The sequence below is a fragment of the Aethalodelphis obliquidens genome, unplaced genomic scaffold, assembly GCF_003676395.1.
Source record: "Aethalodelphis obliquidens isolate GAN/ISIS:26980383/991018 unplaced genomic scaffold, ASM367639v1 scaffold25, whole genome shotgun sequence".
NCBI lineage: Eukaryota > Metazoa > Chordata > Mammalia > Artiodactyla > Delphinidae > Aethalodelphis > Aethalodelphis obliquidens.
Window position 1 is genome coordinate 10,717,383 of NW_020837969.1, and position 27,347 is coordinate 10,744,729.

At 48.5% G+C, this 27,347-nt stretch overlaps 1 protein-coding gene across 1 annotated transcript in view; it reads right to left on the reverse strand.

Annotated features, from left to right (window-relative positions):
- Positions 1-25,171, reverse strand: part of DLGAP2 (DLG associated protein 2) — a 96,162-nt gene extending 70,991 nt beyond the window's left edge. Inside the window, exons 1-2 of the mRNA XM_027122562.1 lie at positions 24,155-25,171; positions 11,820-12,031 (exon numbers count right to left, since the gene is read on the reverse strand). Of these exons, the coding sequence (XP_026978363.1) occupies positions 11,820-12,031; positions 24,155-25,156 (1,214 nt within the window). The 5' untranslated portion in view covers positions 25,157-25,171. The remainder of the gene's footprint in view (positions 1-11,819; positions 12,032-24,154) is intronic.
- Between the last annotated feature and the right edge of the window lie 2,176 nt (positions 25,172-27,347).

A 27,347-nucleotide genomic window follows, 5' to 3' on the forward strand; every position in this document is an offset into this window, starting at 1 on the left:
GCATGAAGTCACTGAGCATAAATTCATTACTATTGTAACTTTACAACACAAGAAGATTCATTTAAATGCAGTGTTATTATTGGAGAGACAGTAATTACAGGTTACGAGGGGGCTTAGAAGACAATACAACTGATTTTCAATACCTTCTCTTCTTTTAACATTAATATACGCTTTTGGAAAAAGTTGAAAAATATTAAAAAAAATAAAATTCAGCTACAAATCCACCACCCAAAGATAACCATTACTAATATTTTAGTGACTTCCTTTTGTTTTTGGCTGTGCCACTGGTTTTCAGGATCTTGGTTTCCTTACCAGGGATTGAACCTGGTCCAGTGGCAGTGAAAGTGTGGAGTCCTAACCACTGCACTGCCAGGAAGTTCCCTAGTGACTTCCTGTATTAGTTTTCTACTGCTGTGTCTGATGGTTCATCTTATGTATCAACTCGGCTACACTGTGGGACCCATATATTTGGTCAAACAGTATTCTAGATAGTGCTGTGATGGTTTATTTATTTATTTTTGGGGCTCCAATTAATATTTAAATTGGTGGACTTTGAGTAAGCAGATTGCCCTCCATTATATGGGTGGGCCTCATCTAATCAGTTGAAAGTCTTAAGAGGAAAGACTGACCTCCTCGGGAAGAGAAATTGTGCCTCCAGACTGTCTTCAGACTTGAGCTACAGCCTAAATTCTTCCTTGACCCTCTAGCCTGTCAGTCTGCCCTGCAGAATTTGAACTTGCCAGCCTACACAATCATGAGAGCCAGTTCCTTACAGTTAATCTCTCTGTCTCTGTCTCTCTACACACACACACACACACACACACACCCTATGTTTCTGGAGAACCCTGACTAATACACTGCATAACACATTACCATAAATTCACTGGCTTAAGGCAACACTCAAGGGTTAGCTCACATCAGAACTGTAGGTCACAGTCTGGCCCATCATGACCGGGTCCTCTGCTCACGGTATCACAGACGGACACCAAGCCTTCAGCCAGACTGAGTTCTCACTGGAGGCTCTGGGAAGAATGAACATAAGTGTTTTTTGGATACATATTGCCAAATTTCGCAGTAAGAGAGATTTTAAAAACACTTTTAACCATGATAAAATGAGTATTTCAAAAGCAGTTTAGCTCATCAAAACCTCACTTTTTAAACTCTGTGAAAATGATTTCTGTCATTTAAAATTAACTGTTTAGTTTTAGATGCCTAGTTAATACCCTGGCACTCTGTACATTTGTTCATTTATTTACTTGATATCTTATTTACACACCCAGCCCTTAACATACACTTACTTATTGGATAAACGAATAAATGGAGAATTCGTATATTAATTATCACACACCAAGGAAGACGATGATTTCAATAGACTAAATCATCTTTACTACATTCGGGAGAATTGCATATAATGTGACTTAGTAGAAGTCACTGCTGCTTCAGGTTTACTATTCGGCTTCATTTTATTTAATTTTGCACCCACATCTTACAGATTTGCCTCTCTTTGCTCTAATCTCTTTATTCAGTGCATTCTCTGGAAACAGTCAGCGCTTTGACAGCCACTGGCTTCTGGTTTATTAACAGAAAGCCCTGTCTGACCTGTCACAAGTGCTCAGCTGATCCATCTGTGTGTCACTGTTAGACGTTTGAAGTCCACAGAGGTAAAGACAGTGACTTGTGTTTAAAGAGTGATTGCTTTCAACACTCTTCACTGTTCAAGTGTGACAAATTCTTTGTCCATTATGTTATCTGAACTCCGGCAGTTCAGCATGAGGTGAACTGAGGAAACGTCCTCAGCTCTGTGCTGGAAAGCACATGTCACGCTTAGATGAACGGGAGCACAAAGGCCAAAAGTAGCTCTGCGGTAGACTGAAGAGTGAGTGAGTGCATAGGCAGCCGTGACGACTTTTGGGGGAATCGAGAGCTCATACAATGAGAAATGGGAAAACATTGGAAAAAAGAACAATATTTTATCTGTTTCTCTAAAATCAAGTTCCCTGCCCAAAGGGCTGGAAAGAAAAGGTGGTCAGTATTAAAAACTCTACACAATACTGAAGTTTCAAAAAGTAATTAAAAGGAAGAAAAATAGTTACTAGTGGCTACTACATTTATCCTAGTAAGTTGATCTTCCCTTCATTTAATTCATTCAAACCCCTGATAAAGGTGAAAATCAAAACAAAATTGCAGACTATCCAGAAAGTAGGGACAACAAAAGCATCACCTATCAGGGTATGTGTGAGGCAGGTATAGGTACACCCTTAGGAATATTCATCATAATCTCAAACACTTTCACTACTAAATAAGCATTCAGCTGAAGAATGAGAGAAATAACAAATTAGATCTAAGGAAATACAAAGAAAAAATTAACAATAAGAGCATAATTACTGAATTAGAAAACAAGAAAACAGTAGAGAATAATAACTCAACACAGAGCTGATTCCACAGTCTGAGAATCAAAAGCGGAGGATTTACTAGAGAAACAATCAAAATAAATGAAGAGGTGTGAGGGTGAGATCCTGGTGACATCCATGAATGGAGACAGAAAAAGGCCACAGTGCTGAACAGGTCCACCTTCCTTCACAGACAGACGCCTGCGGAGTCTGCAAAGCCTGCAGTGGGATCGCTTCGCCAGTGAGTGGAGACCTGAGGGGCACAGCGCCAGGTGTCCCTTGGTCCCTACCTCCTGTTCAGTCTCTGATGAGAGACATTTTCAGCTACCTGGGAAGCCAGGAGGTCGCACTCTTCAGAGCTGCAAATACACACTCGCAGTGCTGGCAACAGCTCTAACGTGACCTGGCACAGAAGAAACCCCCGTGGTTTCCTCCAGCTGAAATGGAGGGTGTGGAAGCCACCAGACCATGGGTAGCAGTGGAAACTGTGAAAGAGAATACTTCTCCATGGAACACATGGTTCCCTATTGGTTGAAGATTTGCACACTTAAGGTGTGTGATATTTTCAAGGAGGCTAGCATCTGGTCCTTTTGGGACTAATTATTAGAGAGTTTAAGGAGTTGAGTGAATGTGAATGGGCTTTCACACATCTTTTCAACTTATAAGTTTTACTTTTAGAAACTTTAAAAATGATGATTTTACTGGTGCCCTTAATAGCAGTTCACTTATTAAGTTGATTAACAATGATCCCTGACTAGGGATTCATAAGAAGTCAGTTTTCTTCTTTCATTCAGTGTGTATGGGGCCCGTATAAAATGCCACACAGTGAAGATACGATGGCTGTTATAGACAGGACGTCTCTCTGTTAGGGAAAGCAGACACGTGTATGGTAGAGGCAAGCGCAGAGGACTCAGGAAGCGCCCGGCGGGGCACTGACTCAGGAAGACCCCCAGAAGGAGGGAACCCTGAGCGGGTACTGAAGGATGAACAGGAGCGCGGAAGTGTGAGCCGATGGTGCAGTCAGGAGACTGCAGGGAGTTCAGCAGGGCTGGAAGGCAGATTGCCAGGAGCCTTGGGAAGGGTGAGAAGAAAGGCTTGCCAAGCTGCGAGGGGCTGGAGGGTGAGGGATCTGCCCTGGGGCTCAGCCAGGTGCCCCGGGTGCGAGGATGCTCAGAAACGGGATGCTGAGGGGAGACGAGCCTGCGATACACTGGGCCTGGGGTCGGTATGTGAGAGATGCTAGGAGCTGGGGTGGGGGGGCTGCCAAATTCAAAAGGGAGCTGCACATCAGGAAAGAGCAGAAAAGTCAAGATTGATGGCCCTAGCAATGGGGAAAGTGGCCTTGCGGGATGCTCAGTGAGCTGCTCTAGATGGATCCTGCACGCCCTGTGCCTTTCGGGGTTTCTCGGGTTGACCCCACTGTGGCCCCGAAGCAGACCTGACCCCTCCCCAGGAGCCAAGGGGCACGACCAGTTGCTACCGGCCAGTGAATTCCAGGAGAGTCACAGGGCAGGTGTCTAGGTCATCGAGACGACCAAGTCAGTGTACATCTGGAGAAAAGGAAGCTCCCTTCTCCGAGCGCATGTGAGGAGCCAGAGGGACCATCTGAGCGCAGCTTCCCGGCTCTTCTCCGGTGCTCACCTCCCAGCCGGGGTTCTCTCCTGTGACTCGTTCGATCTCCTCTGCAACCAGCGGCCAAGGGGCATGTCTTATGCTGCCTGATGTGAACCAGCAAAAAGGGGGTGAGGCTGCAGGGCTCTCCCCTCCTCCTGTCCCGGATCAATGTTTATGCCTCGCCACAGAGGAGCTGCTGGCACACACTCCATTTTCCGCCCTCTGTTTTTCATTTCGCAGGATTGGGTTTTCCAGTTCTGGTTCAGTTGCCCACTGTCAGCATCCCTCCCTTTTTGCACAGCTCCGGGCATGGTGGCAGGCGCATGGTCCTGTAGCTATCATCACAACGCAGATATGGAAGGGTCCTTTTTTTGCACAGCCCCAGATGTCTCTGTCCTCGTATTATCCCATATTCGTGCCTGAAGAACTTCCGTTAATATTTCTCCTAGTACAGGTCTGATGGCAATGTTTTTCTCTGCTTTTGTTTTTGTGAAAAAGTCTTTATTTCACTTTCATTTTTGAAAGATACTTTCTCTAAGTCTAGAATTCTGGGTTAATAGTTGCTCTTTTAATACTTTAAAGATGTTACTTCATTATTTTCTGGCTTGAATACTTTATGACAAAAAGTCTGAAAATTTTTTGTTCCTCTGTATGTAATGTGTCTTTTTCTCCAGCTTTCTTTAAGATTGTCTCTTTATCCTTGGTTTCTGGTAGTTTGAAAATGATGTGTGTGGCTTTTGTTTTGTTTCTGGTACTTATCTTTCTTGAGATTTTCTGAGATTCTTCAATCTGTGATTTAATGTCTTTCATTATTTTTATGAATTCTTGGGCGTTATGTCTTCAAATGTTTCTTCTATTGACTGCTTCCCCTTCTCTTTTCCTCCCAGGATTCTGGTGTGTTGGACAGTTTGATCTTTTCCCACAGTTCTTGAATGCTCGTTTCCACTTTTTATTTCTTACATTTTTTTCTTTGCGTTTCAGTTTGGTGATCTCTGTGGACCTATCTTCAAGCTCACTGATTATCACTCAGTTATGCTGAGTCTGCTGAAGAGCTCAGCAGCAAAATTCCTTACTTCTAACACCATGATTTTCATCTGTAGTATTTCTAGCCGCCTCTTTCTTCTAATTTTTCTCTCTCTGCCAACTTCCCTTCTGTGTATGTGAGGAGTCCACGCTTTCCCTTAGATCCTTTGGCATTAATTTGTTATTTTTAGGTTCTCTCTGATAGTTCTGTCAGCCGTTATCTCTAAATCTCCTCTTGGCTGCCCTGTTTTTTGAGAGTGGCTTTTATTTTCTTTTATTGTGTCTTCTAAGTTCTGATATTCCTGAATAGATGGCACATTTGCATAAATGAAGGTTAACACTATATACAGAAAAGGGACATATTGAGATGTCCTGGTCCCAGCCCTATTGCACCTACTTCCTCTTTACTCCTTAGAGGTAAACATTTTTATTAGTTTCTATTTATCCTTCTATTGTTTCTTTATGTAATATAAATATGATTATTTATATTTATATAAATATTTATACTATAATTTATAATTTATAAAAATTTATAATATAAATATGATATGAGTTTTAATCTTATCTTCCCATTTTATTATAGAAAAGTGGCAGCTATATACTAATGTCCTATGCTTTGCTTTTTAAAGGTGATGTAACCTGGATTGCTCCAAATCGGTACATAGAAATCTTCCTCATCTTTTATAGCTGCCTAATATTCTAGTATATTCTATGAATAATATCCTACCGTTTTAATGCTTGTATATCTATTATTCAATCAGTACTACAGTGGTGAACTCTGGATTGTCTTAAACTTCTGCTATTACTGATGATGTTGCAATGAACATCGTCTTACTTGTGTCACCGCTTACAGGTGTATCCAGAGGCTAGACTGCCCCAAGCGGGACCCAAGGCCTACGGACGGGCACGTAGGCAGTTTACAATTCCTTACAGTGATATAAAATGGAATTGTGCGCATGCTTGACAGCAACTCCTTTAGAATAAGATTTTACATTTTTAGCTTTAAGTGGAATGCTAAAATACTCTCTAAGTTTCAATTATCGATAAGGTATGTACACAGTCTTTTTAAAAAATTAAATTTATTTTTGGCTGCACTGGGTCTTCGTTGCGGTACGCGGGCTTTCTCTGCTTGCGGTGCGCAGGCTTCTCATTGCAGTGGCTTCTCTTGTTGACGAGCACAGGCTCTAGGTGCGTGGGCTTCAGTAGTTGTGGCACCTGGGCTCAGTAGTTGTGGTTCGCAGGCTCTAGAGCACAGGCTCAGTAGTTGTGGCACGCAGGCTCAGTAGTTGTGGCACACAGGCTTAGTTGCTCCGCGGCATGTGGGATCTTCCTGGACCAGGACTCGAACCCGTGTCCCCTGCATTGGCAGGCAGATTCTCAACCACTGTGCCACCAGGGAAGTCCCATAAATAGTCTTTTCTGGCCTTTGTCCATTTTTACAGCTACAGTGCTCCCTTTTTCCTTACTGATTTGTAAGGCATCTCTTCGTATTAAGGGTATGAAAATGTGTCACCTGTATTATGGAACATTTTCCCAGGTTTTTATGGTTGTTTTACTTTGGTGACAGTACTTTTAGCTTGTTGATTTGTTTGTTGGCTTTTACCATGAGAACGTTTTTAGTTTTATGAATTAAAATCTGTCAGTGTCTTGTAGTTTCTCACTGTGGAATAAGGTTTGGATATGCCTTCTCCAACCCAAGATTGTAAAATATTCATATACACACATTCATGTATATATATACACATATACATACACATGTATATACACATACGTGTATACACACACGTATGTATATACACACACACATACCTGTATATACTCACACATACAAGTATGATTCTTATATCTGTAACCCACCTGAGTTTATCTTTACATATGAAGTAGTTCTTAAAATAAGCTCTCCTTTCTCTATAATTTAAAATGCTACCTTCTTGAGAGAATGACTCAGAGATGTTCAAAATTATTAGAGCTTTGACTTCTCAATTCAACTAAGCAGAAAAAAATACCCTGAATTAAATTAGTTGGTCTACCTTTCATAATTATAAAAAGTGAATTCTCCAGATACTAATACATAAGCTAATTTAAAAATCTAGTAAATCAGATTCAGTAGCATCTTGAAATTTGCACTTCATTTAAAATAATTCTAAATGGTGTCTGCCTACGGGCAGGGTCTGTCCCCGGCCTGGGGGTCTGATTTTCCTGATCAGTCAACACAACTGTTGAGAATTCTGAGCAGTAAGACAGCTGTGACAGGTCTTTGCGTGTCTTTTTTTGTTTCATTTTTCTTTCGAGAGTGAAAAGACTTTCTCTCACCTTGCACTCTATAGAGAACACAGCAAGGTGAAAGCGAAAATCCTTATATGTGTAATAAGGACATGCACTCAATTATTAATGAGAAGACTGACTTTTTTCTCGGTTTAACAGCAGGAAGACAAGACAGTGTTCAACAGAATCACTGTTCCCAGAGGTCAAGCATTCTGAGTACGTGCAGCCTTCACAGAAGGGGTTTTATATTACACGGCTCAAAAGGGCTGGTAACAGGCAACTAAACAGCCAATCTCGTTTCAGGTCTTAGCTGGGCAGATTGAAGAAGGGCTGCTGGGAAAGTCCATTTTATACTAGTGTTTACTGTGACTTGGGAGGCTTGTAAAATTCCTAAGGTTTCAGTGTGCCCATATGATAATTCAACGATAAGAACATCTATCCATCAAATTAAAACTAAAGTATAATTTCTAGGTTCATCTGACTATTTCATCTGCATTCTTAAATACCATTATGAGTGTGAATAGAATTAATGGTGCATACTGAGAATAAAACCTAAAGGAGGTTGGCAGACACCAATTCTTATGTTTATCACTTGACTCTTAAACCGTTCTGTCAGCTCCTGCTGGTGAAGTTCTGTGGTGTCAGAGGGAAAACATTCAGTGCACTGCTAAATCTGAGGGCTTTCAGTCCTATTTTAAACACACCTTTAGAACTACCACTTCCCTTCCCTCAGAGATCATGTTGGGCCCCAGGTACACGACCCAGCTATTTGGGTGGAATACTTTCCTCGGACATGGGATTAAAAGAACTTTTCATTTCAAACCCCTGGTACCTTCCGTGGCCTTCAGTACCTTGCTCCTCTGACTCAGGGTTCTGTTCCATAAAATGGGCACAGCTTTTATTTCCCTGGGTAAAGAGTTGAGTTTTCATGATGCCATTTAGGACGAAAATAAGTGAAATTATATTGAAACCTATAAAATGCTAAGATGTGCTAAGAGCCTAGCAGGCAATAATAACAACTTACTTGCTATACCTCCCAGTAATATATTTTAAAGAGAAATTTCATATGTTAACACAAAGAGCGACTTGTTATGGGAGTTTCATGGACTTTGCAAATTAGCAGAGGAGTCCTGCAGGGCACGGTGTCGTCTGGACATGTCACAGGGTGCTGCCCCCTCCCCTTCACATCTCCATCGCAGTGTCAGATTTGGGGGAAAAGAATAATCCACACACGTGTAAGGAGAACTTAGCACAGTGCCCGGCACGTGTCGGAGGGATGAATGGAGTGATAGACACAGAATAACGGGAAGAAGGGCCCGACCGAGGGCTTATCTCTGCAGACAGAGTGGGCAGTGTTTGCAAGGCCAACGCAGACGTAAGTGAGCTGAGAACAGGAGCAGGTGTTAGGCAGCATCTTCTATTCATTTTCCCCCAGGTTTCCCGAGGTATGAAGTGCAGCGGGTGTGCTGGGGCTAGAAGCCTCTGTGGATGAACCCCCGGCTCCACTTCCACACGCGGTTGGTGAATGGTTACTCTGTCCGGTGGCCTTGCCTCTCCATCACTCTCTTGGGTTTTTGAGGGAATTTTTACTATGGTGGGTAATGACGTGGGCTTTACGAATGTAAGCTCCTAACAATATCTTCTGAACATCGTCAGCACTGGCGCCTGGTACAGATGAGGGGAGGGACGAGAGGCAGGTGCTGACCGCTGAAGAAGGGAATCGTGGTCCCGCGGGGAGGACTCAAGGGTTGGGGACAGGGCTCCAGGGAGCACGACCAGTCTGGGGTCAGCAGACAGGGATGAGGGACTTTGTCGATAGGAAAACAAAGTGCGTAATTCTTTTTTTTTTTTTTTTTTGCGGTGCGCGGGCCTCTCACCGCTGCGGCCTCTCCCGCTGCGGAGCACAGGCTCCGGACGCGCAGGCCCAGCGGCCATGGCCCACAGGCCCAGCCGCTCCGCGGCACGTGGGATCCTCCCGGACCGGGGCACGAACCCGCATCCCCCGCATCGGCAGGCGGACTCCCAACCACTGCGCCACCAGGGAAGCCCCCGTAATTCTTAAAAGGTCTGATCCCTGCTCACAGTTCAAACACTGCTTGCTTTTATTTCTTTTTCATGGTTCGCTTTCAAAGTGCACAATCATGAAATGAATCACGAACTTTTAAAATGAGGAGTTAAGTCGGTGACCCTACCCAGTGGACCAGAACCTCAAGACCTGCTAAGCACAACTGCTGCCCGGGGGGGTGGGGTTTTCAGATAACCCAGAGTTCTCAGATGTGTCTTCAGGCACCCCCAAATGAAGCTGGGGAGACCAGTGCCTGGTCCAGCCCTCGACGACTGCGTGCCTGGGTCAGGTGATGCCTCTGGTTCCCCACCCCTACCCTCACTTCCTTTTTTTTTTTTTTTTAGATGTTGGGGGTAGGAGTTTATTAATTAATTAATTTATTTTTTGCTGTGTTGGGTCTTCATTTCTGTGTGAGGGCTTTCTCTAGTTGTGGCAAGCGGGGGCCACTCTTCATCGCTGTGCGCGGGCCTCTCACTATCGTGGCCTCTCTTGTTGCGGAGCACAGGCTCCAGACGCGCAGGCTCAGTAGTTGTGGCTCACGGGCCTAGTTGCTCCGTGGCATGTGGGATCCTCCCAGACCAGGGCTCGAACTGGTGTCCCCTGCATTAGCGGGCAGACTCTCAACCACTGCGCCACCAGGGAAGCCCAACCCTCACTTCTTAAGTTCCCAGCACAACCTTCCACTGACAACCTCTTGCAACGGTTTGCTTTCTTTGCTTACACGCCCCCTTCCCGTTATCCCTCTGTCAGCTCCAAAGGGCGAGCCTCTGGCTTGACTCCTAGGCACTGATTCACAAACCTCCCCTGACCACCTCCTCTGTGTAAGGCAGCGCCTTACCTTAGGGGACCCGTAAGGGACGAGACAGGCGTCGCTGCCTCCCTCATCTGTTCGTGCCTGGCATCCCCAACACAACTGCCGAGGGATTTAAGTGAACGAGGTCATAAAGGTACCGTTCACGTTTGTCAAATGCAGGATACGGGTCAATTCAAAATTTAAATTTTTCATCCTGTGAGGTAACATTTAACGGATGACTGGGTTTATCAGGAGAAATCACACCATTGTTTCACATGTCGCCATGTGCACGGGGCACGGGTGGGGGATGACACAAAGGTGACACCCCGGTCCCAGCCTCATCCTCTCACTACGTTACAAGAACAACTCTGGATGCAACACTGGCAAAGCACTGAGCTGCTGTTTCACCCTCTTGCTGAACCTTCACACCAGAGAAGCCACAGCTCGTGGTGGGAAAAGCAGACAGTTCTTTGCACTTACATCCAGACTTAGCTGGAAGGACCAAAAACACACAAGGTGACTGCTAAGAATTACAGGCATATTTTCATAGTTCAAAGGAATAGCCGAGTTCCTAGTTTCCTCTGTTTATATTTTGGAAATTAGTTAAATTTATCAACAGTGTGTCTTTGCACGCACCCCTATGTTCATTGCATCACTGTTCACGACAGCCAAAACATGGAAACAACCTAAATGTCCATCGACAGAGGAATGGAGAAAGAAGACGTGGCACATATATACAATGGAATACTACTGAGCCATAAAAAAGAATGAAATAATGCCATTTACAGCAACATGGATGGACCTAGAGACTATCATACTACGTGAAGTAAGTCAGAGAAAGACAAATAACCGTATGATATATCACTTACATGTGGAATCTAAACTATGGCACAGACGAACCTATCTATGAAACAGAAACAGACTCACAGATACAGAGATCAGACTTGTGGTTGCCAAGGGGGAGGGAGAGGGATGGAGTGGGAGTTTGGGATTAGCAGATGCAACTAGTGTATATACACTGGATAAACGACAAGGTCCTACTGTAGAGCACAGGGAACTATATCCAGTCTCCTGGGATAAAACATAATGGAAAAGAATATCAAAAAAGAATGTCTCTGTGTGTATAACTGAGCCACTTTGCTGTACAGCAGAGACTGGTACACCATTGTAAGTCAACTACACTTCAGTTAAAGAAAAAACAAAAAAAAACCCAATGTATTTTTGGACAAATATATAAAGCACATGCTATGATATTTGTAAAATTAATCCAGTTCCTGCCCCTACCCTGCAAAAAACTTGTTGCCTACATGTGCACTTGTAAAGTTATAGTAAACAAAAAATTCCCCATTGTGATTTTCACACACACACACACACACACTCACACAGATGTGCTCCTGATCAATTGCTGGAATGATCTGAGAAGACACGGATGGGTCATCGGCTATGATAGGTACTTGAAAATTAATATTTGACATAGAAACTGCCCAAGGGTATTTCCTTAATTACTATGCAATGAGTAAATAACCGAAGGTCTGATGACTTGAAAATTGACAGCCATTGAGCCTAATATTTTCAACCCAGGACTTTTTCTAGGGTGTTTGGACAACCGGCCGCGGTCGGCGTGAGAAGAGCCCTGGGCTGGGGTGAGGGAGGCGCGTGGGGGGCTTACGTTTGGAGGTCCCCCGGCGGCCTCTGTCCGATGGACTTGAGCAGGGGCTCTGGCCGGAGCGCCACCTTGGGGGGCATTTTGGGGCTGGAGTCCGACTCCCCGCTTTCCTCGTCACCCATGGCTTTGATGTAACTGCCACTCCTCGTCCTTCTGCAGGGAATTTCCTCGTCTTTGCCCCCCGTGGGGTACCCTCCCCACTCGTCCTGGGGCACCTAGGAGAGAACAGACAGGGCGTGCGTCAGCCTTGGCGTCAGAATCCCGTTACTGCCTCTCTGGGGACAAATCCTCGGAGCTCGTGAAGACACAGCTTGTTATGGTCACTCAGCAGTGAAAGTCACACGCTTCTTAGGGGTCTGTCATTCAAATCCCCAAAGGACATTAATATACAATTATTGTTTTCTCCCCTGTTATAAAAGTAATAAATGTTATGGGAAAAGTGAGACAACGTTAGAAAGAAAAACCCGTTTGTAGTCTCAAAACCTGGAAAAAAGCACCACTAACATTTAGATTTATTTCCTTCTGGTAGGAAAGCAGTTGAAACTTGAGAAAAGTGGAAAAAGAGGTCCCCAGTGTGGAGAACAAGAAATAAGAGGAAGAAGGAGACCAAAGGAGGACACCCTGCTGCGTGGCGAGGGCTGACAGGGGCGCACCCCACCGTCGGGCCCCCACGCCAGGGCCCTGCACGCCCGGGAAGCACGCACTGCGCTGGGTGGGGACTCAGACCCCGAACGCTGTCCACGGCGTGGGTCCCAGCAGAGCGACGCCCCCTCAGCGCTTCTGTGTCACTTACGGGGTGCATGGGCTACGCCGCGAAGAGGATGAAGCAGGCCTGCACTCCGTGTCCACCCCCCATCTGGGAAACCCGGTGTGCTCACACAGCACACACAAGTCTCAGGGTGTCTACACCGCACGCGCCTGCCCCGTGCAGCTCACCTCCCACCAGCCGTGACCCTTACAAAGACCCAAACCACGCCAAGCAGCGGCCGAGGGTAGAGGGCTGCACGATTCCGCACGTGCCCGCGCCGTCACACGGAGTTACGCAGTCCAAGGACCTAACACGTGCTCTCCGTGCTGCAGGACGCGATCTCCCAGAGTACTCTTCACTGAGACAGAGGACGGCGCAAGTCTGTACTGACAGTCTTCGGAGACAGGGTTCTTCCTGTGGTGACTATTCAGAGACTTACGGACACTCAGGTCATCCTAAGAGGAGTCCTGCCATTTTTCCAGGTTTTTAAAAAATTTGATTGAAGTCTAGCTGGTTTACAATGCTGTGTTAATTTCTGCTGTATAGCAAATGACTCAGTTATAGACGTATATATCTATTTTTCATATTCTTCTCCCTTATGGTCTATCACCGGAGATTGAATAGAGTTCCCTGTGCTATACAGTAGGACCCCGTTGTGTATCCATCCTATATATAATAGTTTGCACCTGCTAACCCCAAGCTCCCAATCCACCGCTCCCCCAGCCCCCCTTTGCAACCGCAGTCTGTTCTCTGTGTCTGTGAGTCTGTTTCTGTTTCGTAGATATGTTCCTTTGTCATCTTTCCAGTTTTGATGGTGCCAGTGGGCCCATTTGTCACCATCCCCGCCAGGGACGTGCATGCCTGGATGGAAAGGCAGAGTTTTCAGCTGAAGGCACCTTTTCTCCATTTTCTTAAAACACATCTTCAGACATCTCGCACGTTACAGCCCAGGAGGGGAAACCGGGGATGGGACAGGATGTACCTTCTGCGGTTCCGGCCAAGACAAGCAGGGACAGGGCGGCCCCTCACCGAGAGGTGAGGGGGTGGGCATCAAGCCCGTCCAGGCCCCGTGGTGACACGTCGTGGGTCCTGCCTGCAGTTTGTGTTTTAAAACAGCTCCCCCTCCGCCCACCCCAAGCTGGCGTAGGTCCACGGGAAGCACGTGGAGACATCGCAGCCACACACAGGAAGAGGAGGGGGCTTAACAGGGTGGAGATTCCAGGTCCTCAGTGGACCGTGACCCCCAGGGCTGTGTGGCCCTGGGGGGTCCGCAGCCGAGTCCCTGCAGCTGCAGAGCAGGGGCTGCGTGGGTGGCATTTCCAAGCTCCATGTTGCCGGGTGCTGAGTGCCCGTCTCCAGGGGGTTTCAAGAGGACAGTGACCCTGGGGGTGGTCCAGAGTGGGCGGGCGGGCACAAGGCCACAGACGGCAGTGCAGAACCTCCAGAGACACGGTGGGAGGAGAGAAAGGCCCGGTGACAGAGCAAGCCATCAGCCCCCGGGGAAACGGGCATAGATTTACACACATAGAAGGTATCTCCTGGCTCTCAGGATTGGGGGCACAAGGAAGAAGGAAGACTGAGCTGCTCTGGGCATTTAGGTCCTCATCCATGGGTTTTCTTACCAAAAGTCAGTTTTCCACCATCAGAACAAATTACCAGGATGGAGACAGGTGTGGGCACAGACATTTCCACGCCATTTCACGCCAGGTGGTAATGTGGGTCCAACATTTACAGCCACGTATCAGAAGACTTCAGACTGTGGGCGCCTCTGACCCAGCAATGTCCCCAGGCAACAGGATTCATGCCAGGGACTGTGAACCATTCATTAAGGTCAAAGGAGGAAAACTGATAATATCTGACGGGGTGGCGGGAAATATTTACTACAAGCATGCCATGGATACTGTGCAGAAGCATTGCTATTTAGCCGACGAAGGGTGTTCATGGGCGTGAGCATTTTAGCGTATGCACTCCGTGTTCTTATACTTTAACGACAGATATGCCTGCAACATGCATAGACACGTAGCCGGAAGGATGTGGAACCATCCCTGGGAGATACTGACCACGGGTTTCTCAATGATTTTTCCTTATACTTACGTCTTCTAAGTTTTCTACATGGACCATATATCTTGCTAGTGTAATAAGAAGTAAACTTTAGAAAATTTAGTCCCTAATGACAGTACATTTCAGTAGGAAGGCAGGCATAAAAGAAAGTGAATTATGGTTTAATTAGGGCTACAGAAGCAGGTGTGGAGGGAAAACAGGGAAGCAGCCAGTGGAAGCTGTGGACAGAGAGGAAATGATCTGGGAAGGCCTCCTGGAGGAGGGGTCTGGGCTCTAACTTCCTGGGATTTGAGCAGCAGGCAGATAGCCAGGACATGGAAGCAACCTAAGTGTCCATCAACAGATGAATGGATAAAGAAGATGTGGCACATATATACAATGGAATATTACTCAGCCATAAAAAGGAACGAAATTGAGTTATCTGTAGTGAGGTGGATGGACCTAGATTCTGTCCTACAGAGTGAAGTAAGTCAGAAAGAGAAAAACAAATACCATATGCTAATACATATATATGGAATCTAAGACAAAAAAAAAGGTCATGAAGAACCTAGGGGTAAAGACGGGAATAAAGACACAGACCTACTAGAGAATGGACTTGAGGATATGGGGAGGGGGAAGGGTGAGCTGTGACAAAGTGAGAGAGTGGCATGGACATATATACACTACCAAACGTAAAATAAATAGCTAGTGGGAAGCAGCCGCATAGCACAGGGAGATCAGCTCGGTGCTTTGTGACCACCTAGAGGGGTGGGATAGGGAGGGCGGGAGGGAGGGAGACACAAGAGGGAGGAGATATGGGAACATATGTATATGTATAAGTGATTCACTTTGTTATAAAGCAGAAACTAACACACCATTGTAAAGCAATTATACTCCAATAAAGATGTTAAAAAAAAAAAAAAAAAATGAAGAGGGAGGCACCAAAGGCCCAGGAAGGAGGAGGCCGGGGGTTCCTCTATGGGCCGGGCGCTCCCGGGAGGAGGCTGCAGACGGCAGGAGACAGATGGAGAGGAGCCGGGAAACATGCATCCCCACTGGCAGCTTTATGGAGTTTTTGTGAATTAAAAACATGTTTCCGTAAAAAAAACAAAGATTTTCTCCCCAGCAGCTTGTGAATTAACTAACAAATGAGAGCAGCTTGTATTTTTTTGTTTCTGATGTAAGCCGCCAATTTCGCAGTCTCTGACAGGAGAGATTTCAATACAGAAGGAGGGTAAACCAGAGTCAAGCGTGGGCTCTGAATACCGCTTCCAAAGCACATGTCTCCAGGCTATCAAAAGAACAAGGGAGTGACACGAAAATGCCACCGTGCCTGAGTCAACAACTCTTTCTTGGGTACATTACAGCGTCAAAAGCCTGCAATGGCAGGTAAGGGTGGCCAGGGTTGGCCCCAAACCCACAAGTGCTTTAATGAACGAACAAATGAACTTCCTTTCACAGTGACCACTGACCTCTGCAAATCCATGCGTGATCTTTGCTGCATTAGGCGATAATTATTACTTTAGTTCCTACTTGCATAGAGTGATATTTATGATGTCTAAATAGGCATTTTCCTAAGGTTGAGTTGAGTGTACAGTTCAGTGTCTCCTGCTCCTTGCTTGAAGGAAACTTCAACGCGGCAGGTTAAAATGTCCTTTCTTCCTTTCAAGCAGCAAGGCACGGGTGACAAGGGCCGGGGTTTCGTAATAATATTCTCTTTCAGGTGTTGAAACCAAGGAAAAAAATGTCATCAAACGCTGTGTGTCCCTGTAGGGAAATGTCTTCTCCATTCATTCCAGAAAGTTTTTGTGTTTTGTTTTAAATGCATGACAGGCACGCTCGCCACTGGGAATATAATTGACAGCAAGACAGCTGGGCTTCTCAGTTGCAGGTTGTTACAGTAAACAACAACGGTTCCAAGTGGGGACACCCTCTAGGGCCATCCAAGACATCCATCGGGGGAAGCCGTGAGTGCCACATACTTGGGGGACACGACCAGCATCCTGGGGGCCAGAGATGCTCGTTCGCAGGAAAGCATGACGCAATCCCACCCCCGTGAAGAACTGGCTTGTGTGCTGTATGCTTTTCTGTCTATAATGACCTGAGCCTTGAATCTAACTCTTCTTTGTATGTAAACTAAAGTTGTTTTGCTTTTTTCATTTGCATGGTCTTAATGAACAGTGGATTTTTCAGGAATGCAACTAACCATGTAAATCAAGGGAAGAGAGAACTTTGTTTGGTGTGATCCTTCCCCAAGAAATGTGGACCATTGCCGAAAATCCCATCTGGTGGGTGAATCTGCTGGTGGTGCGTGAGTCATGACTATTCCCTCCACAGGTCTAAATTATTGTGTCTTCATCCAGAAACAAGCTTCCGAATACTTCCTTCTGTACATGTTTGTCATGTGCCCAGACATTTTTATATTAAAATTCATGTTCTTAGTTAAAAGGGACCCTCCTTTTATTTCTGTTTTATTAGCGTTTGGGCACATTATACACGTAAACAAACCTATACAGCTGACCCTTGAACAATGCAGGTGTTGGGGCGCTGACCCTCCACGCAGCCAAAAATCCGAGGATAACTTGTAGTCAGTCCTCCACATGCTTCGCTCAGCATCTGAGGAGTCAACCAGCCGTGGATCACGTAGTGCTGAGCATTTACTACTGAAAAATTCCACCTGCAAGTGGACCCACGCAGCTCCAACCTGTGTCGTTCAAGGGTCAAATCTATACTCAGAATAGTGTGTGTAGGTCGGTTACACATGAATTTCATTTTAGAATAGTCCAGGAGACACCGTGAAATATTTGCTATAAACAGGATACTTGGTTTGACATGTTTAGGAGCCATGGTTACGGGCAGGAAAGTTGTTTAAACAATCGCACGATGGGTATAAATGCATGGACTTTGGAGAGGGCGTGGTTTAGCTATCAACAAGCCTCCTAGGACCTGAGAAGGCGTTTCACAAGAAGGTGTCTCACATGTTCCAGAACCACTGCATACAAAAACAACTTTCTGAGGTTACCAACTTAAACAAGGGATCAAGGTTAGCATTACCCCTGATACGACATATAAACATCACGTACCCCTTGATATGATGCACTGAACAGGACACGATATCACTTCTGGGTAGTCTTGCCAAAAATGCATAACTTTCATCATGAAAGCATCTGAGAAACTCAAACTGAGAGACATTCTACAGAATAACTATTATTCTTCAAGAGTGTCAAGGTCATTAAGGTAAGGAAAGATTGGGGAACCACCATGTATTGGAGGAGATTAAGGAGACACGATAACTAAAAGATTGTGGGAACAGAAAGAGGACATCGGGGAAAACTGGTGAAATTCCCATGAGATCTGTTTTTAAGTTAGTAATATTATAACGTTGTTAATTTCCTGATTTTGATAACGGTGCTATGGTTATCTAAGTTGTTAACACAGGAGAAATGGGGTGAAGGGTATATCTCAGTTTTCTTTTCTATTATTGCAACTTTTATGTAAATCTAAAATTATATCAAAATAAAAAGAAAAAAATTAAAAAAAAAAAAAAAGGAAGGCGTCTCATAAAAAGGCTTCCCAGCTGAGCTCGGACACCTGGGAGGTGGATGGTGCCGGGAGGGATGCTGAGGGCGGGGAGGCAGCGCCCGGGAGGAGGTGCAGGTGGAGGGGTCCCTGCCCCCAGCCCAGGAGAGTCGGCTTCTGATGAACCCAAGTCCACCTAGTTCTAACTCTCACGCTCTTGGGACGACCCCAGTGGTTCTCAGCTGGGGGTAGTTCTGTCTCCCGGGGACACTTGGTGACGTCCGGAGACAAGTTTGGTCATCTCCAAGGTGGGGAGACTGCCTCCTGGCCGCTGGAGGCTTGAGGCCAGGGATGCCGCTAACATCCTTCCCTGACCCCCGTGCACAAGAAAGAACCGCCAGCCCAAGCGTCAGCTCTCCTTTGATTTCTACCGTGCACATTCACAGTCACACACAGCCCTCGTCCTTCTTAACTGGTAAACGTGGACAGAGTAGAATATTCACCCACACGATATTATTATAGGTTTATATAATGACTGATGATTTTCCAAGCGCCTTTCTTACACTGTGTTGAGTCTCACCAAAAAGGGTGATGTATATGAGATCAATGAGGCAGAAAGGTTGACCGGGCTCACGGCTGGCAAATACTCGAACCCCAGCATCCTTCAGTGAAGAATTTATCTCAACGATATTTCCCAAATGCCTGTCACAGGCCTGAGACCATACGAGGGACTCAACACGATGCACTGAGCAGGCCGCGGCCTGCTGGAGGCGATCCTGTGTGCTGGTCATACATGAGTCCCCTGTCGGCACCGTCCATATGTGCCGGGCACTGTCCCCATGTGCTGGGCACCGTCCATATGTGCTGGTCACTCTCCTATGTGCTGGGCACCGTCCATATGTGCCGGGCACCATCCATATGTGCTGGGCACTGTCCCCATGTGCTGGGCACCGTCCATATGTGCTGGTCACTCTCCTATGTGCTGGGACCTGTCCATATGTGCTGGTCACTCTATGTGCTGGGCGCCGTCCCTATGGGCTGGTCACTCTCCTACGTGCTGGTCCCTGTCCCCGTGTGCTGGGCACTGTCCATACGTGCTGCTCATGCCCCCCATGCCCTCTCCTGTCCCCTCTGGTCCCCGGTCTCCTCCCCCCACACCCTTCTCTGTGCCCTGACACTGAGGGAGCCTCTCGCCAGTCCGGGTCTCTTAGCCTCCGGTTCTGGTTGGCTCTGCCGGGGGCTGCACTGCGGGGGGAGTGGAGGGGGTTGTGGAGTGCCTTCCAGAGCTCTCTCCAGTTTCGGGCCCACGGTCTGCCAGGAGCTGCCTCAACCAGGCTTCCGAATGCTGGGGGTCCTGCTTCCACGGGCCCCCTCTCTCCGGACCCTGCCCACAGGCTTAGGATGGTAATGGTTTCCCCTGTGCTCTGGGAATGGCTCCTTTCAAACCCTTCCCAGGGGATGCCACTGCTCTCCAGGACCCACCCATCCACTGTCACGAAAGAACAGAGACGGCAAAATGACCCACGATGTGAGCGTGTCTTATGTGCTGATGAAATCGGCCAAGACGTGCACGTGGAAACACAAGAGACCGATTGTGAGAAGTGCCCGGAAGAGGGACGAGGGTTTCCATGGGGACTCTGGGGGAAGGGACCCGCCACCTCAGCAGGTTTGGGGAGTAACCCAATCCACAGAGGGGCCAGAGAAATCCAGTGGCCGTGATGCCAGCCATTCCCGGCGGGGACAGCCCCGGGGCTCCGGGGGTCTGGGAACTGGGTGAAACAATTAAGTTTGTGAGAAGCTTATCAGAATTACTGGTTTTCTGGAGTTGGATGGTCTTTATGAGCCCTAATTCCAACCATCCTGAAGAGTCATGAATCCCGTGAGAGCAGAAGACGCTGGGGGCGCATCCATCCTCCTGATCACCCCGATTCCAGAACCACCCAGATGCCTCCAGCGCCTGGAAAGACGCTGGCTTTGTTGAACCGACACCTGAGTATCTTTTCACTGCTTCCAGGTGTCCTGCGGCATCACAGGACAAATGAGCCTCCTCGTTCCTTCATTCGGGGCTTTATTACGAGTCCGACCCCACCAGACGCAGGGATAATGCGGTGACGGGGGTGCGGAGTCCTGTTGGGGAGACAGATCGTCGTAGACCGGCGAGCAGAGCAATGCAGGCGGAGGGAGGGACCGGGACACGAGACACACTCAGGACAGTTGGGGCGGCCACGTCAGCCAGGGTGTGGGAGGTGGTCAGTGTCAGAGCTCAGCTCTTAGTCAGAAGTCAGCTTTCACTTCTGATCACGTGGAAGCACACGTCCAGGGCTCTGGAAGCCTGAGGCCCCTTGAAGTGCTTACTGCAGAAACCAGAAGAGGCCCCCTTTGGTAAAGGTGGATGGTTTTTCTAAAGCACAAACAGAACCCACTGAACGAATGTCGCTGGGAAATGCAGCGTTTGTAGGATGTACTTCTGTGCGCGCGCCGCGTACTTCATCAACTCTATGACCAGCTTCCGCTCTGGGATGGAGGATGCTCACGACTCATGGAGCGTTTGGAGCCCTTTCCCGCGAAGGACGGTGGGGCAGGATTGGTGCCCAGGTCTGGGGGCGTGCGGACCTCGGTGGGATGGAGGTTGGGAGCGGGGCTGAAATACTCTGCAAGTGTGGGAAGATTTTCACGCTTCCCAGTGGCTCTCGCCGCTCCACGGTCCTTCTGCCCCTCCCCTCTGGCGGCTCCCTGGAGTGTCATGTTGGGACGGGAACTCTTCCTGAATTAAACACCAAACAAGATGCTGCCTTCAGAACAGCAGCATCATTAGCACAGACACCGGGGTAAGACCCCTCATCGCCCGGAGACCCTGCGGGTCTGGACCACCAGTCGGGCAGAGACAATCAAGAGAGGAAGCGGGGAGGGAGAGTGAAGGAGGCCTGCGGAGAGGCCAGGAGACCAGGACGGGAGAAGGGGATACCGAGCTGGTGCTGGCCCTGGGCTGCGTGCCGCTGCAGTGCGATGTGATGGGGGCCAAGGCCTGTGTTCCTGGCATGTTCCCACGTGTCCCCGCCGTGTTCTCTAGACGACGCAGTTGCCCTCACCTGTCCTCCCATCAGGGCCGGGAGGGCACCTCCTACCTTTGTGTCCCTAGAACCTGGGGCAGCACATAACAAGGGGGCAACCTGTTCCCTGAGTTAACCCCCCGCAGGTCACCCACCCAATTAACGTGACATTCATTAACACTCTGACCTTAGACGCTTTGTCTGCTGATGGAGAAACTACCAAAACAAGCTCTTTCAAAGAATAATAGGGACCATAATTTTCTTTCAATTCTGCCTATTGTCTGCTTTGACCTACTTAAAAACATAAAGACTCTTGCTCTAATGTTAACTATGTATTCTGTACAAACCAAAGGTAAAAGTGAAAAGCAATCCTTTGTTCAGCTCCAAATCTCTCTAGCTTTTGGTGGAAAAAGAAAAGCGTACGAGCATTTATTTCTCCCTTCTGTTCTTGTAAATCTTATTCCTACGGTAGCATCTACAGAGAAATTCTTCCGATCCCCCTACCTTCCGGCTGTGAAATAAATCTGCGCGGGCGAGGATCCAGAGTTTTGTATCCTTCCCCAGAAAGCGTAACGCAGTCAGCACGGTGAAGCCCTGTAGCACCAGGTCCTGGAAGTCCTAGGCCAACAGGACAAAGGAGCCTGGGAGGGAGGCGGAGCTCGCGATGCTCCTGGCCTCAACTCTCCCCCCGCACCCATCCCCCCGTGATCCAGCAGGGCCCCGGGGAGGGGGTCGCTTGGTGGGAACCCGTCTCTTGAGTGAGCGCCTCACCCGCGTTTCTCTGGGGCCCCGTGGTGCCGCCCTGCCTGCGACGTGGCTCCCACCGCGGGCGACCATGGTCCAGACTGTTCTGAGGCTGCATCGTGAGTGGCCCCCAGAGTGTCCCTTCACGAGGACCACGCGGCTGGGTCTACGACTGCCCACTCCGAGTGAGGGCCTGGGGGGTTTGCGGGCCTGCGTGATGTCATTTAACACTGGGGCTTGTTCCACCGAATCACAACTTTTCACGGGACCCAGTCACGTGTCATTTCTCACACATTCTCATACGAGGACGAATGTTCCGAAGTCTGGAGACGGGGTTTTGCTGGAGCCGCGGCTGGATGGACGACCCTCTCGCTCCAGCGGGCGAGGTCCTTAGTGACTCTCACGCTAGCAGTGGGGGACCACGGGCGGGGGGGCTGATGGTGGAGGCCCGACCACCGCCTGACAAACACGAGGGCCCGAGATGCGGCTGCGTGACTCCTTGAGGCCCCACAGTTGGAGCCCAGACTGCGGGGAACGTCAGACAAATGGGTTCCTAACCACCCCCCAAAATAAAATCCCTGGGGAGGACAGCGGTGGCAAGAGAGAGCAAAGAGAAGGAGACAGAGGAGAAACCAACAGATTTTTCATGGACAGGTGACCCCACCCCGCGCAGGCCCCTGATCTGGGCGCTGATGCCAACACACCGTGAGAGAGAACTGCGGACAGACAGGGAACCCTGGACATTGACCCGATATTGACACTCTGAAGAATGTGATTCCTTAATGTCTTAACGGCATCGCAGTTGTGCTTCCAAAGGAAGAGCCCTTACCTTCCAGTGTGGGTCTTTTAGAGATAAATACAGAAACACCTACCTAGGCTGTGTGGGCTTTGTTTCAACATAACCTGGACAGGAAGGCAGGTGAGGTACCGATGGGACAAGACTGGCCCTGAATCGATCATTCCCGAGGCTGGGTGATGAGTGTTTGGGGTTCATTATGTTGCACTTTTGCCTTTATATTGGATTACTAGTTTCCATGATTAGCAGATGTTTGGTAAGTGGAGAGGGGACAGAAAACATTTAAGAGGGAGGCCCTGAGGGGTAAGAGGTGCCCCAAGAAGTGTTGTGGAAAAGTCAGGTCACTGAGTCAGGCACCCAGGGGCCCCATACCCCAGCTGCAGGTCCATCCTGATGTGCTCAGGGGACACTGCATTGGAGACTTCCCAGGTCCAAACACGGACACAAACAGGAGAGTTTTGCTTCTCTCACAATGACTAGACTGGGCCCTGGCTGCATTTGTCATATTTCTTTAGAGATGTACAGGTAAAATGTTCATACTTATATATCACTGGCATTTGCTAACTACAAGCAAAATTTAAGTCTCTCCCATTGCTACAAAAATAATATTTTATCCATCTGCCAATCTGTCTCCTTGAATAAATCTTCCTATAAGAGCAATTTGGTTAGCATTTCCTTTGCAAACAGAACCACTGGGTTTTGGACCATGTTCCAGGATGGCAATTGGAGTTGCTAGAATGATTTGCAGCCACCTGACGCCCGAAAAGATTCACAGTTGTTTATCTGTTCCATTAATTGACCGTCTGATGACTCAGCCAGCATTTAGCGCTATTACTCATTATTCCGTGAGGATTTCTCTAACCCAGAGCACAGCCTACAGCAACTGCTGTCGGCCAAGTCGAAGGGATTGTGAATTGGAATACAAATTATACATACACTGGAGGAAAACTTCAGACTTTCCAGCTTTGCTAACAGCACTGTTAGCTAACAGAAGTAATTGCAGAGGCCTCTTAAAAGGGGTGGCGCTCCCCTAGCTCCCTCGGGGGTGGCATGGTTAGGAGGCCCAGAGGAGAAGGGAATGATCTAAAACAGAGAATTCACAATATGCCACCTGCAGCCAGCCACTGCCTTTAATCTGTTTTTGCCTTTGGTGAATGTAGTTCACCCACACCCCAGGGGGACGCATGTGGCTTCCATAATCACGCTCATTGGCTTAAAGATGCTGCTGTCGGGTAAGACCTGTGAACTCGCTCCAGCTCACTCCTGGACCAAACCAGCCACTTTCAAACGGGAAAGCACTACCGTGGGCCGACACACGTTTGTGGCCGGTGCTACATCCTGGCCCGTCGTACCCAGGGCTACGGTCTGGAGGAAGGACGGGGCGTCCTCCAGGGCCCTCCCCACTCGGCCTGCCGAGACGGCACGCAGTGCCCTCCCTTACCTGCAGGTAGTGGCAGGGCCGCAGTGGCGGCTTCAGCTCCGGCGGCCCCAGCGGCTTGTCCAGGTGCAGGGAGCTCTTGCGGTAGGCCTCCTTGGCCTGGCTCACCGTGAGCGTGGACCAGGAGCTGCGCTTCATGTACTTGGCTTCCGGCGCCAGGGCCAGGCCCTCACAGGCTGAGCACTTGACGTCGCTGTTGCTCTTGGAAATCCTCAGGGAGAGGTCCCCGAAGGGGCTGGCCAGGGCGTCGGGGTAGCAGTGGGCCGTGGGGTCGGCGGGGTGACGGCTGAGCACGCTGGAGGCTCGGTAGGTGCTGTCACTGTCCAGGTTGTCGTCCGAGCTCCACCAGCTGCTGAGTCCCGAGCGGTGCCGGCCCTCGGCCTTGCGCTCCCGGCTCTTACTCCGTTTGCTGTGCTTGGAGTGGTGGCCGTGGGCGTGCTCGTCCGCCCGGCCGTCCCCCTTGGTGCCGTTGACGTGGCCCTTGGACGAGCCCTCCAGGGAGTGGGACTTGGTGAAGAGCTTCTGTACGGAGTGGACCAGGTGGCGGATGCGGCCAGGGCTCTCGCTGCGCTGTTCGGCCGCCGCGGAGGTGCGCTGGTACTGCAGCGTGTGGAAGCCGTCCCTGTGCAGGGGCAGCTGCTTCTCGAACTGGTCCAGCAGGTTGGCCGGGATCCGGTTGGTCTTGGCGCCAGCGTGGGCCACGGCACAGTCGTCCCTGGTGTCGTAGTGGGAGCTGTAGTGCATCCGGGGAAAGGTGCTGCTGGACACATGGTCTCCCAGCGCCACCGGCAGCATCACGCAGTCAGAGTGGACGGAGGCCCGCGGGGAGCAGCGGTGACGCTCCATCGGGCAGCTCTCAGCCGGGCTGAGCAGGTAGGGCTGCCGCGCCTCCGGGCCACGGTGCAGGTAGCTGTGGCTGTGCTCGCAGTCCTCGGGGGGCGTCAAGCCACAGGTGTGGCCGGAGCACAGCGGGGGCTGGTTCCGACTCCCGGGTAAGCCTTTCATAGCCCTCAGTGCAGGGGAGTACCTGTCTTCATTGAAGTGCTGAGTCGGGGACCATGAGTGCGGCTGGTCTGTCGAGAGAACACAGAAGCACCGTGTCAGACTCGGTGGGAACACGGACGGGAGCCCTCGCTTGACACCCTTCCCTCTACACGTGGACTATGTGTAGCCCGTGGCCACTCCTGGTCTGGACGCTCAAGTGAACGATCATTGTTTTATACCACATCGCCCGCTCCAAAGTGTAAGAGCACTAAAAGTAACTTCGATACTCCCCGGTGTGGTTCGACAACTACGAATACTTAATGCCTAATACATTCATCAGGTCTCCTGACAGCAAGATTTTGTGGCGTTAAACAGATGAACAATTTGGGGGAAAAAAACAAGTTACATTTCAACTAGACTTGCGTGTTGTGGTTCAGTTTAAGAAGTCTGAGAAATCACACCTGGTATTTCATCAGCGATACTGCCTGGTGGGCTGGTGCACCGCACGCTGGGGTGCTGGTCACGAACCACTTACTGAAGCTGTGTCCTCGCTATGCAGGCGAGCAGCGGGGGTGACTTTCTCAAGGCCACCGTCCGCGTCAACGTGAGGATGGAACCAGGATGTCCTGACTTCCTATTCCAGATTGTTGACTTTGAGCTGTACGATTCTACTCAGAAACGTCGGGGAAGAAAGGTCTGATTTTGTGAGCTGCACTATTAAACACAGACCCCCGAACCACCAGAGCCGACCTCTGCAGGATGCTGGGTTTGCTGCTGCTGGGGGTCCCGGTAGGAAGACAGCTGAGCTCAGTGGTCGAAACGGGGGCCTCCGGGCATGGACTAGTCAGGGTTAGGGTCCCCGTTCTGCCAGCACTAGCGTGGGACTCCCGGCAGGCTTCTGGCACCTCAACTGCGCGCTGGCGACAAGCAGAGGTCCAGAAGGAGGACCCGCTCAATGATTATTTTTAGCTACATTATGATGACTGTAATTGTTACCATTTTCAATTCTCTTGGGTCAGCATGTATAAAGTCCAGGGTTTACTGGATTCCAGGCTTTGCTAGAGAAGCCCCTCGCTCCACTTCTGCTTCCTGATGTTCCAGCGTCTCTGCTTCTGTTGCTTCCAACTGGTCACCAAACAGATGCAGGAGACACAGACTCTATTACAGTATATGATATGCCTATATACTATGTATGCAAAATGCACATATCCATATAGAATATGCAAACCTAGTATATAATATGCATATAATATAATCTATACAGGAAATACAGACTCTATTATAGCATATGATACGCCTATATACCATGTATGCATAATGCTTAGGTCCATATAGGATATGTATACATAGTATGTTATTTGCATATAATATATAAAGGAAATAGACTCTATTATCGCACATGATATACATATATAGTATGTACACATAATGCATATATCATATATAATATGCATACATTGTACATAGTATGCATATAATATATACAGGAAATACAGACTATTATAGTATATAGCAGGGGTCCCCAACCCCTGGGCCACAGACAGCTACCGGTCCACAGCCTGTTAAGAACTGGGTGGTACAGCAGGAGGGGAGCGGCAGGTGATCCACGGAAGCTTCATCTGTATTTACAGCCGCTCCCCATCGATCGCATTACCGCCTGAGCTCCTCCTACTGTCAGGTCAGGAGCGGCATTAGATTCTCATAGGAGCGCGAACCCTACCGTGAACTGCGCACGTGAGGGGTCTAGGTGGCATACTCTATGAGGATCTAATGCCTGGTGACCTGAGGTGGAACTGAGGCGCTGATGCTAGCGCTGGGGAGCGGCTGCAAATACAGATTATCATCAGCAGAGAGGTTTGACTGCACAGAGACCGTAATCAATCAATTGCTTGCAGACTCAAATCAAAACCCCATCAGTGAGTAGCAAGTGAAAACAAGCTCAGGGCTCCCACTGATTCTGCGTTATGGTGAGTGGTATAATTATTTCATTATCTATTACAATGTAATAATAATAGAAATAAAGTACACAATAAATGTAATGCACTTGAATCATCCTGAAACTATCCCCACCCCCCCTCCTCCCCCGTCTGTGGAAAAATTGTCTTCTACAAAACTGGTCCCACGTGCCAAAAAGGTTGGGGACCACTGGTATATAGTATACACATACAGTACATTAAATGCACATATGGCATGTAATGTAATGTATACCAGA